At 38.8% G+C, this 14464-nt stretch overlaps 1 protein-coding gene and 1 pseudogene across 2 annotated transcripts in view; one reads left to right on the top strand and one right to left on the bottom strand.

The window, feature by feature from the left end:
• ATP6V1H (ATPase H+ transporting V1 subunit H) overlaps window positions 1–14464 on the bottom strand; it is a 144597-nt gene that overhangs the window by 120601 nt on the left and 9532 nt on the right. For both annotated transcript variants that reach the window (XM_046026704.1, XM_046026715.1), the window contains exons 3-6: window positions 13673–13775; window positions 12426–12515; window positions 3108–3221; window positions 2193–2297 (exon numbers count right to left, since the gene is read on the bottom strand). In XM_046026704.1, the coding sequence (XP_045882660.1) occupies window positions 2193–2297; window positions 3108–3221; window positions 12426–12515; window positions 13673–13775 (412 nt within the window). The remainder of the gene's footprint in view (window positions 1–2192; window positions 2298–3107; window positions 3222–12425; window positions 12516–13672; window positions 13776–14464) is intronic.
• LOC123955116 lies at window positions 9801–10167 on the top strand (annotated as a pseudogene).

Raw genomic sequence — 14464 nt, 5'->3', positions numbered from 1 at the left:
AAATCTAAGATGAAACAACCCAAAATGTTAGTGGCAAACTACAGTATACATTCTTTCCTACCAATTTTTATTTTATGAATCCAGTTACAACACAGCCTCACTACCATTACCATAAAGCTAACGCTAAAACAGATTGAAGTTGTTCAAAGGAAGAACTAATTTCAAAAAAGAAAATAAAAGCGGGGGGAGGGGGAAGGGAAAGTTAAGCATTCTGACCGTAAATGATACACACCTAGAAATTTAAAAGCTCATCTTCACACACCTATTTTTCATGTTCTAAAGATGTTTTTTAAATACCTCACAAATTCAGTAAAATCCACAAATTTGTGGCCCTTGTAAAAATACCTTTGAAAACTAAGCCATGGGCACCTAGGTGTCTCAAGTCAGTTAAGCATCCAACTCTTGGTTTCAACTCAAATTGTAGGATCGAGTTCTGCAACAGGCTCCATGCTCAACAGAGTTTGCTTCTCAACAGAGTCTGCTTCTCCTCTCCTTCTCCCTCTGTCCCTCCCCCTGCTCTCAAGTTCTCTTTCTCTTTCTCTAAAATAAGTAAATCTTAAAAAAAAAAAACTAAGCCATTCAGACTGTTAAAATTTATGCTATTGACATAAAAAATAATAATATTCAATACACTCCAAAATATCCCTATCCAAATATAAAAGACAATTAGATTTCCCCCAAAAAGGCAAGCAACGATAAGACAAAAAGTAAACCCAAGTAAATGTCATGGCGTCTCTCCTATGTCTCAAATTAAAATTGGGGGCACCTGGGTGGCTCGGTGGGTTAAGGCCTCTGCCTTCAGCTCAGGTCATGATCTCAGGGTCCTGGGATCGAGCCCCACATCGGGCTCTCTGCTCAACGTGGAGCCTGCTTCCCTTCCTCTCTCTCTGCCTGCCTCTCTGCCTGCTTGTGATCTCTGTCTGTCAAGTAAATGAATAAAATCTTTTAAAAAATGTTTAAAATTGATTAAAATGTCACCTGAAATCTGAATTACAAAAATTTATTTCAAATAGACACTTATTTATAATCGAACACTATTACAATGCACTAAGTACCTATATTATTTCCCTGGTCCCATTCCTCACATAAGACATTCCCACACCAAAATCTCATTCTCTTTTATGCTTCCTTCCCAGAATACTCCTTCCCCAACCACCTTTATTTCACTCCCTTTCTGAGGGTCACTCCCAGTCTCCCCCTTACCACTAATATTAGTCACTAGAAGCCTAAAGGAAAGAACCACTGAGTCATCATAAATGTTCTATCTTTTGCCTGTCCTAGGGAACCATGAAGACAAAAACAGAAAACCTGTCATTTTCCCCATCATTTAACCACAAGTTATTTTCTTCATGGAGAAGTAGAGCTAGAGAGGTCTGAAAGCAACCAAGAGGACCACTAAGCAGGCTTCATGTTTAACCTTAGGACCAAATGTTCTAAGTGACAATAAATCCTGGGAAGGTGCCACTGTGCCATGGTTACCTCGCAGCTGTACGCAGCAGCTCCAGGCTTACCTGGGGGCACCTGGAAGCCTGGTATGGACTCTTGAGAAAGACCAGAATAACTGGATTGATCAATGATCTGTGTAATGTGCTGTCTGTAAAACTCCCCCGACAGCACCCAGAGACAGTTTGTTTACTGGTGTAACAAGTCAGACAGCTTGGCCTGGTTTTGTGACCAGAAGGACATAAACAATCCCACTAGAAACTTATGAAAAGCTCTCCCCAAACCCAAGATTTCCTGCACAAATCCTGAAGGTTCAGAGTCTCCCAAGGCAGACATGGGAGCTACACCTGAAGTCTCTCAGTCTGAAGCTTGCCTACTCTCTGTATCCTGCTATACTCTTTCCTTTTCCCTTCTTACAAGCCTTACATGAGTATGCTATCTGGAATGTGCAACTCCTCTCAGATCTTCCGCCTATGTGAGCTTGGTAGCCACCTGGAAGGAAGAGACTCCTTGCCCACTGAAAAGCATAAAAGGAAAATCCCAAGTGGCAGAAAAGACAGAAAGGTTTGAGTTGAAGCTAGTCAATGAAAGAAAAAGTGAAGCATACTACCATACCCGAGAGCAGTTTGACTTACTTATCAAGTTCAAAACAGCATAATTTTAATATAGCCTTTTTTGTAATTTCACTAATAGCTTAATATGGGTGTCACATTCCCTTCAAAGATACTAAAAAAAAAAGTGTCTTTTACCTGTGAACTCAGCTGAGTTTTTATCCAATTGAAATAGTAATTTAAGTCACTGCCTTCCATTAGTTCTTTCCCCCAAGCTGCTAACTTTGCAATAATTCTTGCTGCCTGAAAAATAAAAAATGTATTTGAATACTACATTGATTGTAAAATCACATCATATACTTTTAAAAGCAGGACTCCCAACCATTTTGCTGTGATTTTTTTCAATACTAAACTCTTCCCACATAAGTTTGTATTTCATTTTTAAAAATATATTTTGCAATACAGTCAAAATGTATTTTTAAATAGTTCCTTTCACATGCTCAAAAACGTCTTACTAACAGCAGTTCTTGATTTGAAAAGTTTAAAGACATCTACTGAAATGAACAGCCTCAGGAGCTCTGCTACTGCAGCCCACTCCACGCTGGGAATAGAAAAGTCTTGTACAAAGATTTACTCTCTCATACTCCATAAAGACTGTTTAGTGGTAAGGCTTCCGAAGATAGTCTTTCAGGGTAAGTTTAAAACAGGAGTGTGTTTAAGATATTAAAAAACAAGTAATTACTAAATTAAAATAAAAATTAAGCACAGAAAAAAAATTAAGCACAGTGGCTACTTCTAAACAAAATTTTATTTCTATAGCAAAACATGGTTTAATCCTATCACAATCTAAAGCTCTTTTTGCATGCAATCTAGCAAAGACTTTTATGCTAATGAACTCTACAAATACTCTACAAAACTTTAACTGTATCAAAGCAACTCCATCTCCTCTGTCTTCCCGATATCCCCACATTACTAACCATCAATAAGGAAACACTGCTTTGAAAAATTAACATTACAGCCTTTACTCCTCTGGGAACTGGGACATTACCAAGTCATAAACAGCCCAAATGTGTTTCTTCCCCAAATCAGAAGTTTGATCAATTCAAAATTTACCATATGAACAGTAAAGAGATCCTGCCGATTCAACATTGGCAGAAAGTAGGACCAGGCGGTGTTCTTGCTGCGCTTCGCATAGTCAAAGAAAATACTAACCCGCTGGTGATTTTCCTAAAAAAGAAAGTAAGTATCATTAATCGGAATGCATTTTACTACGGTACACTGCTTCTCGACCTTTCATTCTGTGTCCCATCAGTCAGTGTGATTTTCTTCTTCCAGTTGTTATTATGGGTCCAGCGTGATGAGGGGGGCAGGCATACGTACTTTAAAAATAAAATCACCTTTGGGAGGGGCCTAGGTGGCTCAGTAAGTTAAGCACCTGACTCTAGATCTCACCTAAATTTTACCTGCATTTCACTGGCTCAAATATACTTTCTGATTCACTAAATGAGTATGGTTCTAAGTAGCAGTATTTGGTAAAAGTACAAAAAAAACCCACATGAACAATAATTTTTCAGATCAACATTTAATTCTTTTTAAATATGTTGTTTTTAATCTTGGTCTGCTAACAGTTACCTGTTTGAGGAAGAGACTAATATCTCTAAGTAATGAATCATTTATAGTTCAAAATAACAGTTGCGAGTTACGATGATTTTATCAAGGACTCAAAATTTGGATAGGTCATCATTTATTCCATTGGTGGGTTATTTCCCAAGTTAAAACTGTAATATCACTGCACATAAATGAACAAAGTAGACTACATACAGAAAGAACAGAAAATATTTTTGAATTTTAAATAAGTTTAAAATTCATCTCCCTTGAGGTGCCTGGGTGGTTCAGTCAATTAAATCTCTGACTCTTGGGGCGCCTAAGTGGCTCAGTCATTAAGCGTCTGCCTTCAGATCAGGTCATAATCTCAGGGTCCGGGGATCAAGCCCCACATTGGGCTCCCTGCTTAGCGGGAAGCCTGCTTCTCCCAATCCCCCTATTTGCATCCTCTCTCTCTCGCTCTGTCTCTGTCAAATAAGTAAATAAAAACTTTTTTTTAAAAAGTCTCTGCCTCTTACTTCAGCTCAGGTCATGATTTCAGAGTTGTGAGATCGAGCCCGACATGGTGTTCCCCACTCAGCAGGGACTCTGCTTGAGATTCTCTCCCTCCCTCCCTCTCTGCCCCTCCTCCTGCTCTCTCTTGCTTGCTCTCTCATATAAGTAAATAAAATCTTTCTTTTAAAGATTTTATTAATTTATTTGACACAGAGAGATCACAAGTAGGCAGAGAGGCAGGCGGGGTGGGGAGGGGAAAGCAGGCTCCCTGCTGAGTAGGACTCGATCCCAGGACCCTGAGATCATGACCTTAGATGAAGGCAGAGGCTTAACCCACTAAGCCATCCAGACACCCAGTAAATAAAATCTTTTTAAAAAATTCATCTTTCTTGACTTTGTGGTCAAGAAAGATGTTTTGTGGTTTCAATTCCTTTGTGGTTTCAATTCCTGCTTAAAAATGTACCTTACAGAGGAGGAGTTAAGATGGCAGAGCAGCGGGGCACTCTGAGCTAGCCTCATAACTCAAACACAGCTGAATCAACCAAATCATTTTGATCTGAGGATTAAGAAAATCTGCACAACTTAACTTTTTTTTAAGATTTTATTTATTTATTTGAGAGAGTACAAGAGAGAGCATGAGGCAGGGGGTGTAGGGAAAGGGAAAAACAGGCTCCTTAGCTGAGCAGGGAACCTGATGCGGGGCTCCAAACCAGGACCCTAGGATCAGGACCTGAGCCCAAGGCAAACGCTTCATCAACAGAGCCACCCAGGTGCCCCCAGGACTCTGTGATTTAGAGTATTTTAGAAATGGAAACTATAACTGTAGGAAACACAAACACTAAATTTTGGGATATTTAAAGACCAACCCTACCAATTTTCTTGCTCCTCATCAATACCCTCTTTGCTGATTCCCTTGGTGACGGATTTAAGGCTCCCAACCCTTGAGACTGGGGTTTTAAGGTTCTGCCATTTTAAATTGTATTGAATAATTTATAACTAGTTACGAATAATTTGGTGGGAGGTAGCTCCTACACCCTCTTCAGTTGTAGAACTCTTCAGACAGAACATGGCTGATGCAAAGTTCAAAGACATGAATTAGGGGAGAGAAAAGCCATGGTGCCCTGAAGGGGAGGCAGCCCTTTTAGTGTAGGGAAGTTAGGGAGAGTGAGAGAGCAGGGGAGCGAGCAGTGTGTAGGGTTCACAAAAGATGCTGCAATATGGGGATCCCCTGGGTTGCACTAAGAGAGAACACTCTCCGTCCTGAGTACACTTGGAAGAGGCTATGTATTCTAAAGAGGAAAGGCCCACCAAGTACCTATAGAGTACTCTATAGAGTACTCTATAGACTCTACTCTATAGAGTACCTACCTGTGGTATGGAGCTACCAAAAGACAACATCAGAGTCCACACAGCTTACACCAGAATCACCTCCTGAAGCTCCAGGCCCTAGACAATGTATGACCCCTTTCTAATGTAGTATTACTCTCATGAGCAGGAAACATAACAAGCTTCCATAATATGCAAAAGACAGAAACCTAGACATAATGACACGATGGAGGCATTCTCCCCAAAAGAAAGACCAAGAAGAAATCACAGCCAGGTAATTGCTCAAAACAGATAGAATCAATACATCTGAACAAGAATTTAGAATAACAGTCATAAGGATACTAGCAGGGTTTGAAAGAAGCATAGAAGATACCAGAAAAACCCTGGCTGCAGAGATAAAAGACCTAAAAACCAGTCAGGCAGAAATAAATGCTATCACTGAGAAACAGAACCAACTGGACGTAATCACAATGAGGATGGAAGAAGCAGAGGATCAAATAGATGATACAGAAGATACAATTAAGGAAAATAATGAAGATGAAAAGAAGAGGGAAAGAAAACTATTAGATCAAAAATATAGACTTAGGGAACTCAGAGATTCCTCAAAGCACAGTAATATCTATATCTGTATCACAGGGGTCCCAGAAGAACAAGAAAAAGGGATAGAAGGTTTATTTGAACTAATCACGGCTGAGAACTTCCCTAATCTGGAGAAGGAAATAGTCATTCAAGTTGAAGAGGCGCAGAGAACTCCCCTCAAAACCAACAAAAACAGGTCAACACCAAGATACATCATAGTAAAACTTGCAAAATACAAAGATAAAGAGAGAATTCTGGAAATCAGTAGGACAAAAGGTCCTTATAACTGACAAAGTTGGACACATAAGGTTAGCGGAGACCTATCCACGGAAATCTGGCAGGCCAGAAAGCAGTGGCATGATATAGTCAATGTGCTAAATGGGAAAAGTATGCAGCCAAGAATACTTTATCCAGCAAGGCTGTCATTCACAATAGGAGAAATACAGAGTTTCCAAGACAAGCAAAAACTAAAGGAGTTTGTGAACACTAAAGCAGCTCTGCAAGAAATATTAAAGGGAGACCTTTGAGTGGACAAGAGAGACCAAGAGCAACAAAGACTAGAAAAGAACAGACAAAATCCACAGGAACAGCAACTTTACAGGTGGCACTAAATTTATATCTATCAATAACTACTCTGAATGTAAACTGACTCAGTGCTCCAATCAAAAGATACAGTGTATCAGAACAGATTTAAAAAAAGACCTATCAAAATACTGCTTACAAGAGATCTCATTTTAGACCCAAAGACACCTCCAGGTGAAAGTGAAAGGGTGAACAACAATCTATCATGCTAATGAAAATCAAGAGAAAGCTGGGCTAGTCATACTTTTAGCAGACAAACTAGATTTGTAAATCAAAGACTGTACCAAGAGATGAAGAAGAGCACTACATCATAATAAAAGGTTCTATCCATCAAGAAGATCTAATAAATAGTAAATATTTATTCCCCCAACTTGTGAGCAGCCAAATACAGAAATAAATTAATAACAAACATAAAGAAACTCACTGATAATATAATAATACTTTAACACCCCACTCACAGGAATGGACAGATCATCTAAGCAGAAAATCAACAAGGAATCTATCTATGGCTTTCAATGACACACTGGACCAGACAGACTGAACAGATATACTCAGGGCATATCATTCTACAGCAGCAAATACACATTCCCCTTGAGTGAACGTGGAACATTCTCCGGGACAGATCACATACTGGGTCACAGATGAGGCCTCAACCAGTACAAAAAGACTGAGATCATGCCATGCATATTTTCAGACCACAACTCTGTGAAACTTGAAGTTCAACCACAAGAAAAAATTTGGAAAGACTACAAATACATAGAGGTTAAAGAATAACCTACTAAAAAATGAATGGGTTAACCAGAAAATTAAAGAAGAAATTAAAAAAAAAAAAAAAAACCACATGGAAGCAAATGAAAATGAAAACACAACAGTCCAAAAGCTTTGGGACACAGCAAAGGCAGTCATAAGAGAAAAGTATATATAGCAATAAAGGCCTTCCTCAAGAAGCAAGAAAAGTCTCAAATATACAACCTAATATTACAACTAAAGGAGCAGGAAAAAAGAACAGGAAATAAAGCCTAAAACCAGCAGAAGAAGGGAAATAATTAAGATGAAAGCAGAAACCAACGAAACCAGGAGCTAGTTCTTTGAAAGAATTAACAAAATTGATAAACCCCTAGCCAGACTTATCTAAAAGAGAAGAGAAAGGACCCCAATAAATAAAATAACAAATGAGAGAGGAGAGAGATCACAACCAATAGCACAGAAATGCAAACAATTGTAAGAGAATATTATGAGTAATACTATGCCAACAAATGAGGCAATCTGGAGAAAAAAATGGATAAATTCCTAGAAGAAACAGAAAATTTGAACAGACCATTAACCAGCAAAGAAATTGAATCAGTAATCAAAACTCCCCCCACAAAACAAGAGTCCAGGACCGGATGGCTTCCCAGGGAAATTCTATCAAACAATTAAAGAAGAATTAATACCTATTCTTCTGAGGCTAGCCCAAAAAAACAGAAGTAGAAGGAAAACTTCCAAACTCCTTTTATGAGGCCAAAAACTTGAATTTGAATAAAACAAATAAAACTTATCTTCCACCCATCACTGTTCCACGTATTCAAGTCACAAACCTTTAAGAGAATAAGAATAAAGCCCTTCTTCTCAAAGCCATTTAATAATTACTGTTGATACCTGAGCACCAAAAAAAAACCTTAATCTTCAAAATTATGTACCTAAAACTGAACAGGTAAGAAAAAAACAAGCAATTCTATCCAAAACAATTTTATCCAGAAGTGTGAAGAATGAAATAACTGAATCACAAACAGGAAACCATTTGAAATTATGGTATTTTTTTTTAAGATTTTTTATTTATTTAATTGACAGAGAGAGATCACAAGCAGACAGAGAGGCAGGCAGAGAGGGAAGCAGACCCGCTGCTGAGCAGAGAGCCCGATGTGGGACTCAATCCCAGGACTCCGAGATCATGACCTGAGCCGAAGGCAGCAGCTTAACCCACTGAGCCACCCAGGCGCCCCTTATGGTATTTTTTTAAACAGCACAGGAAATCAAACAGTCAAAGTTTGTTCAAATTTCTCAATATAACTAAAATGTTACCAATAAAATCAACTGTTAAAATGTATTTAATCAGGGGCGCCTGGGTAGCTCAGTGGGTTAAAGTCTCTGCCTTCAGCTCAGGTCGTGATCCCGGGGTCCTGGGATAGAGACCTACATCGGGCTCTCTGCTCAGCGGGGAGCCTGCTTCCTTCTCTCTCTCTGCCTGCCTCTCTGCCTGCTTGTGATCTCTGTAAAATAAATAAAAAAAAATCTTTTAAAAAAATGTATTTAATCAATAGCTAAGGATAATATCAGCTACCTAAATCTGAATCCCTCATAATTAGTCAAGCAGAGAGAGTCAAGTATCATACGTTTCACTTATTTGTGGAGCATAACAAAGAACATGGAGGACATGGGGAGATGGAGAGGAGAAGGGAGTTGTGGGAAATTGGAAGGGGAGATGAACCATGAAAGACTATGGACTCTGAAAAACAACCTGAGAGTTTTGAAGGGGCGGGGGGAGGGAGGTTGGGGAACCAGGTGGAGGGTAATAGAGAGGGCACTTATTGCATGGAGCACTGGGTGTGGTGCAAAAACAATGAGTACTGTTACGCTGAAAATAAATAAATTAATTTAAAAAAAATAGGTCAACAGGAAAAGAAAAAAAACTGTATTTGAACATGTTCAACTTTAGATCCATCTTGATTGGCAAAAATGTAAAAGTCTGACAATGCCCTCTGTTGGCAAGGTTGCAGAGACACAGGCATTCTCATATGCCAGTGGGACTGCAAAATGGAATTTATGGCAATATCTTACCAAAACTCTGTATGTAGTACTCTTTTACCCAGCAATCCTATTTCGAGGCATTTACCACAAAGTACACTCCCAACCCATATGAAAATACATTTGCATAAGGTTATCCTGGCTTTATTTCTTTTTTTTTTTTTTTTTTAATATTTTTTATTTATTTGACAGAGAGAAATCACAACTAGGCAGAGAGGCAGGCAGAGAGAGAGGAGGAAGCAGTCTCCCTGCAGAGCAGAGAGCCTGATGTGGGGCTCGATCCCAGGACTCTGGGATCATGACCTGAGCTGAAGGCAGAGGCTTTAACCCACTGAGCCACCCAGGCGCCCCTATCCTGGCTTTATTTCTAATTACAAAATATCGGAACCACATTTTGGTCCAACATCTTAGTGAGGCTGCTCCCCACACCTCGAGATGCCACCCAAGGACAATAAGAAAAAAGATGCCAGAAAGTTGGCCAAGAAAGACAAAGACCTAGTGAGCAAATCTGAAGGCAAAGCCAAAAAGAAGCAGCAGTCCAAAGGCAAAGTTCAGCACATACTCAATAAGCTTGTCTTGCTTGACAAAGCCACATATGACGAATTCTGTAAAGATGTTCCCAACTATAAAGGTTATAACCCCAGTTGTTGCCTAAGGCTGAAATTCATGGTTCCCTGGCCAGGAAAGTCCTTCAGGAGCTCCTCATGAAGGACTTATCAACTGGTTTCAAAACGGAGCTCAAGTAATTTACACCCAAAGCATCAAATGTGGAGATATGACAGCTACTGGTGAAGATGCATGATCAGGCCCAACCCAATGAACATTTCAAAAAATAAACCTTTATTCAACTCAAATAAATATGTATATGAGCTAACCTCAATGCCATCACATGAGAGACTGATTAAGTAATCTATAGTACATCCAGTACTTTGTTGTAAGGAGCCTGGCTGGCTCATTCAGTGGAGTGTGCAATTCTTGATCTTAGGGTTGTAAGTTTGAACCCCACATTGGGCGTAGAGAATACTTAAAAATAAAGTCTAAAAAAAAAGTATTTTGTTTTTATCAAAAAAGAGTATCTCAGAATGGATTTGGAATGATTTCTGGCATATTTTGTTAAGTGAGATGAGCAAAATATAAGAGATGATATTTGGTACATGTTTTTTTATAAAAGAGAAGGAAGTATGTATCTGCCTATTTATGCAAGGGGAAGAAACAGGAAGAATAAGCCAGAAATCAATGATACCAGTTACCTAACAAGAGTTAGGTGGGAATGCAAGGGATAGGAGTGAGGGTTTGGTGACATTTGTCTGAGCATTATCTTTTCTGTATAGTTTTGATTCTGGAAGCATGTTAGTGTTTTACATAATCAAAAGTAATAAAATAAGATCTGTAAGAATGAGAAGAAAATAGGTAGAATACCAAAAAACACAAATGAACCTAACTGTATTTCAAGAAAAATGATATAACCACTCTGAAAGAAACCTGAACACAATATGCTGGCTACATACTTAAAGAAAAGTGCTGCAAACAAATACAGAACTCTAGGTAAAGGGTTCACTCTTCACAGCTGTATGGGTCAGCCATTTTGTAACTCCTTTCCTTGTGCTGGGTGGAACAGACAAGTAAATATAAAAAGGATAAGAGGAACTCACAATTTCACTGTCACAGAAGAGTTACAAATACGGAAAACGGAGATTAGAATGAACTGGTGTTGAGCTGAAATGAAACTGGACATAGTATGAACTCATGGTTTCTAATTTACAGATATATGTATAAAAAGTGAGGGTATTTGTGGGGCACCTGGGTGGCTCAGTCAGTTAAGCATCTCTTTGGCTCAGGTCATGATCCCAGGGTCCTAGGATCAAGTCCCTTATCAGGCTCCTTGCTCAGTGGAAGGAGCCTGCCTCTCCCCCTACTCCCCACTCCTGCTCTCTCTTGCTATCTCTGTCTCTCAAATAAATAAAATCTTTTTAAAAAATAAAGATATTTGTGTGTACACGTATGTATGTGTTGTGTGTATGTATATACATATAAATAAAACCAAAGTCTGCATGCCAATTCAAGCCTGCTCATTCTAGGTACAATCCTATATAGTAATCAGGATAACCAAGGCAGACCATAACATTCCCCATTTTTCTTAACTTTACTAAAGGAAAAAATGCTAAGAGAGACCATGATCATTCTCAGACGGGTCTGTATCAACCCAGGCTGGATACTGATCCTTACTCATATTATAAAATCACTACATTACTATAAATGACATGAGGGTCTCTAGGCAGACAGCACTGAACTTCTTAATTAACTTCTGTACCTTCAATTACAACCAGTACAACAACTGGAACTTAGTAGGCCATCAATAAATGTTTTTCCTTGTAAACTGACGAACAATGCTCCACATAAGAAACCACACTGATACTGTTCTTCAAGTCCTGAGACATGCAGTCAGGTACTGGATTTAGCAGCCAGGTGCCCTGTCTCAAAGAGAACCACTCTGTATACCAACATTTTAAACCTAGATTATACTCTGGTGTAAAATACAAAACTGTGAATAAGGGAGGCCCCTCTGTGTTCAGAGACAGTAAAACAGTAAATAGAAATTTATGCAACTGGGAAAGTCTGAGATGATAAGCAAAATGTTCTCCAAAGAGACAAGACTTTTGAGGGCAAGCACCTTGCCTGCATTCAGCACTGAAGCCCCAGTGCTTGGCACTGACTTGAAACACAGCAGGGGCATTGAAATCTGTTGAATGACTGAAAGGAAAAAAGCCACATCGCCTGTAAGTACAAAGAACATCCAGAAAGCCTCAAGTGATTCACCCAAAATTGTTGATATTCAACAGAGAACTCCTAAGGTATTATGGGGAAAAAATACAGATTGATTACTAGACATCCTAAAAAACAAAAATAGCCCATGTGGGGGCACTCCCATCTTTAACACTATTAGCAATTACAACTCTAAAAGAGAACCCATGGTATAAGTGAAACCATAAAAAATACTGTTACTGCGTGGAATACAAAACAATGAAGTCAGCAAATGTATTAAGTAAAGAATATACCTACCTGCAGCATATCATCCACCATAGTTAATATGTACTGAACTGTCTGTTCTTTGGAGATATGGGTCATCAAATTTATAAAGGTTTTAGCACACTGAAAAAGAAAAAGTAATGTTAACTTATTTTCAACTACAAAAAAAAAATTTTAATGGAATTTCAGTAAAATATTATTTCTCTTGCATAAATTCTAATACAAATGTTATTACCAACAGATCTCAATTACAAAAAATGGGTACTTTTTACAAACACTGTGATGAAGTATGAGAGAACCATATTATGACTTGTGTTCAATTTTTGACCACTTTTAATGATAAATTTCAAAGTGTTTACTACTTTTAAACAGACCTAGTAACTATAACTCTTGACTGATCATGATAACATAAAGATTAAGTTACACAGACAACCAAAAATTGTCAGTGATTTTGATTTGGGGTTATATTTTTGGTTTTGTTTTTGTTTTTTCATTTGCTGGAAAGCAGAACACTACAGCAACAAGGGATTCGGATTAGAATCAGAGGGCCATGAACTGTCTCCACCCTACAACATATCAACTATGTGATAATCTCTGGAATTCAACAAAAACTGGAGCTAACAATATATTTCCTCATAGATTTCCCAGGACTGTTGTGAGAATCAGACTGAGTTGCATACAGGCTCTTTCAGGTCATCAGGACCCCACATCAGAAAATCTGATGGTCATATTCTAGAAATTTTCTCAAATTTCTTAAAAATGTTCTTTAAAAAAAAGTTAAGCAGGGGCGCCTGGGTGGCTCAGTGGGTTAAAGCCTCTGCCTTCGGCTCGGGTCATGATCCCGGGGTTCCGGGATCGAGCCCCGCATCGGGCTCTCTGCTCAGTGGGGAGCCTGCTTCCTCCTCTCTCTCTGCCTGCCTCTCTGCCTACTTGTCATCTCTCTGTCAAATAAATAAATAAAATCTTTAAAAAAAAAAAAAAAGTTAAGCAACTTTAAAAGCAACATATACTTTGAAACTTAATTTCCCTTCTAGGACTCTATTCCAGAAAGATTTTCAGAAGTGGAGAAAATGATAGAGGAATAAACATACCCAATATAATATTTTTCCAAAATGAACAAAGAGAACAGGAAATCATTCAAATGTCTTCCAATAAAAAAGGATTTTTAGCTAAATTATGATGCATACCTACAATGGAATGTCATAAAGTCATTAAAACTCTTTTCTAGTATTTTTAATGACAGAAGGAGGTATTGATGACATAATGTTTATATCCATCACCTGACTGCCTTCAGTTTGGAGCATCTCTTGCTTCTCTTCAGGACTTCTTTTCATTTCAAACCTTTGAATGAATTCACAATCTTCAGCAGAAATCATCTGCCCCCTAGAAAGTAAGAGTAAGTTGGGTTTTCTCAATAAGGGTGGAATCACCACCAGGAGCGAGGGATACAGGAATTCCCCATCTTTCTCCTCTCTCCCTGGAAGTTATCCACTAGGGTGGGCACACAGGTCCTGGCATCACACAGACCTGAATGAAAGCCTGGCTCCACCACATACTGATCATCCAACCTCTCTGGACCTGAGTTAATTTATCTGCAAGGTGGGAATAATATCCACATTCTCTGTCTGTCAAATAAACAAAATCTTTTTAAAAAAATTTTTCTTTAAATTAAAAACGTCTTATAATATGCTGTCATTCAAATAGCATCAATATATTTTTTTTAACTCAGTAGTTTTAAAAACTGCCCTTCCCCACCCCCTACCCCCAAGTGTATCGAGAGACTAATGTACCACAAAAGCCCAACAGTGGAAACAATGAATTTGAAGCAGGCTTCCCCTGCTTCAACATGCATAGTTACATGTACTCCTGTTTCAGATCTGTCTTTGACTGGATTCCTGGTTGCAGGCCTTGACATGGAGATTGGTGTGTGGGCAATCTATGTAGGCAGTGCTCCCTAGAGAGCCCAGGGAAGGGGTGGAGAACACTGGACGTGGAGGATGAAGAGCCCAGCCCAGACTCAGGCAAAGTCCTGAAGAGAACAGGTCTCTGACCACACAGGAGAGTCTGGGAAG

This window comes from Meles meles, chromosome 1 (genome assembly GCF_922984935.1).
Source record: "Meles meles chromosome 1, mMelMel3.1 paternal haplotype, whole genome shotgun sequence".
NCBI classification, from domain to species: domain Eukaryota; kingdom Metazoa; phylum Chordata; class Mammalia; order Carnivora; family Mustelidae; genus Meles; species Meles meles.
Note: the sequence above shows the minus strand (reverse complement) of the source record. Positions and strands in the feature narration are given on the sequence as shown.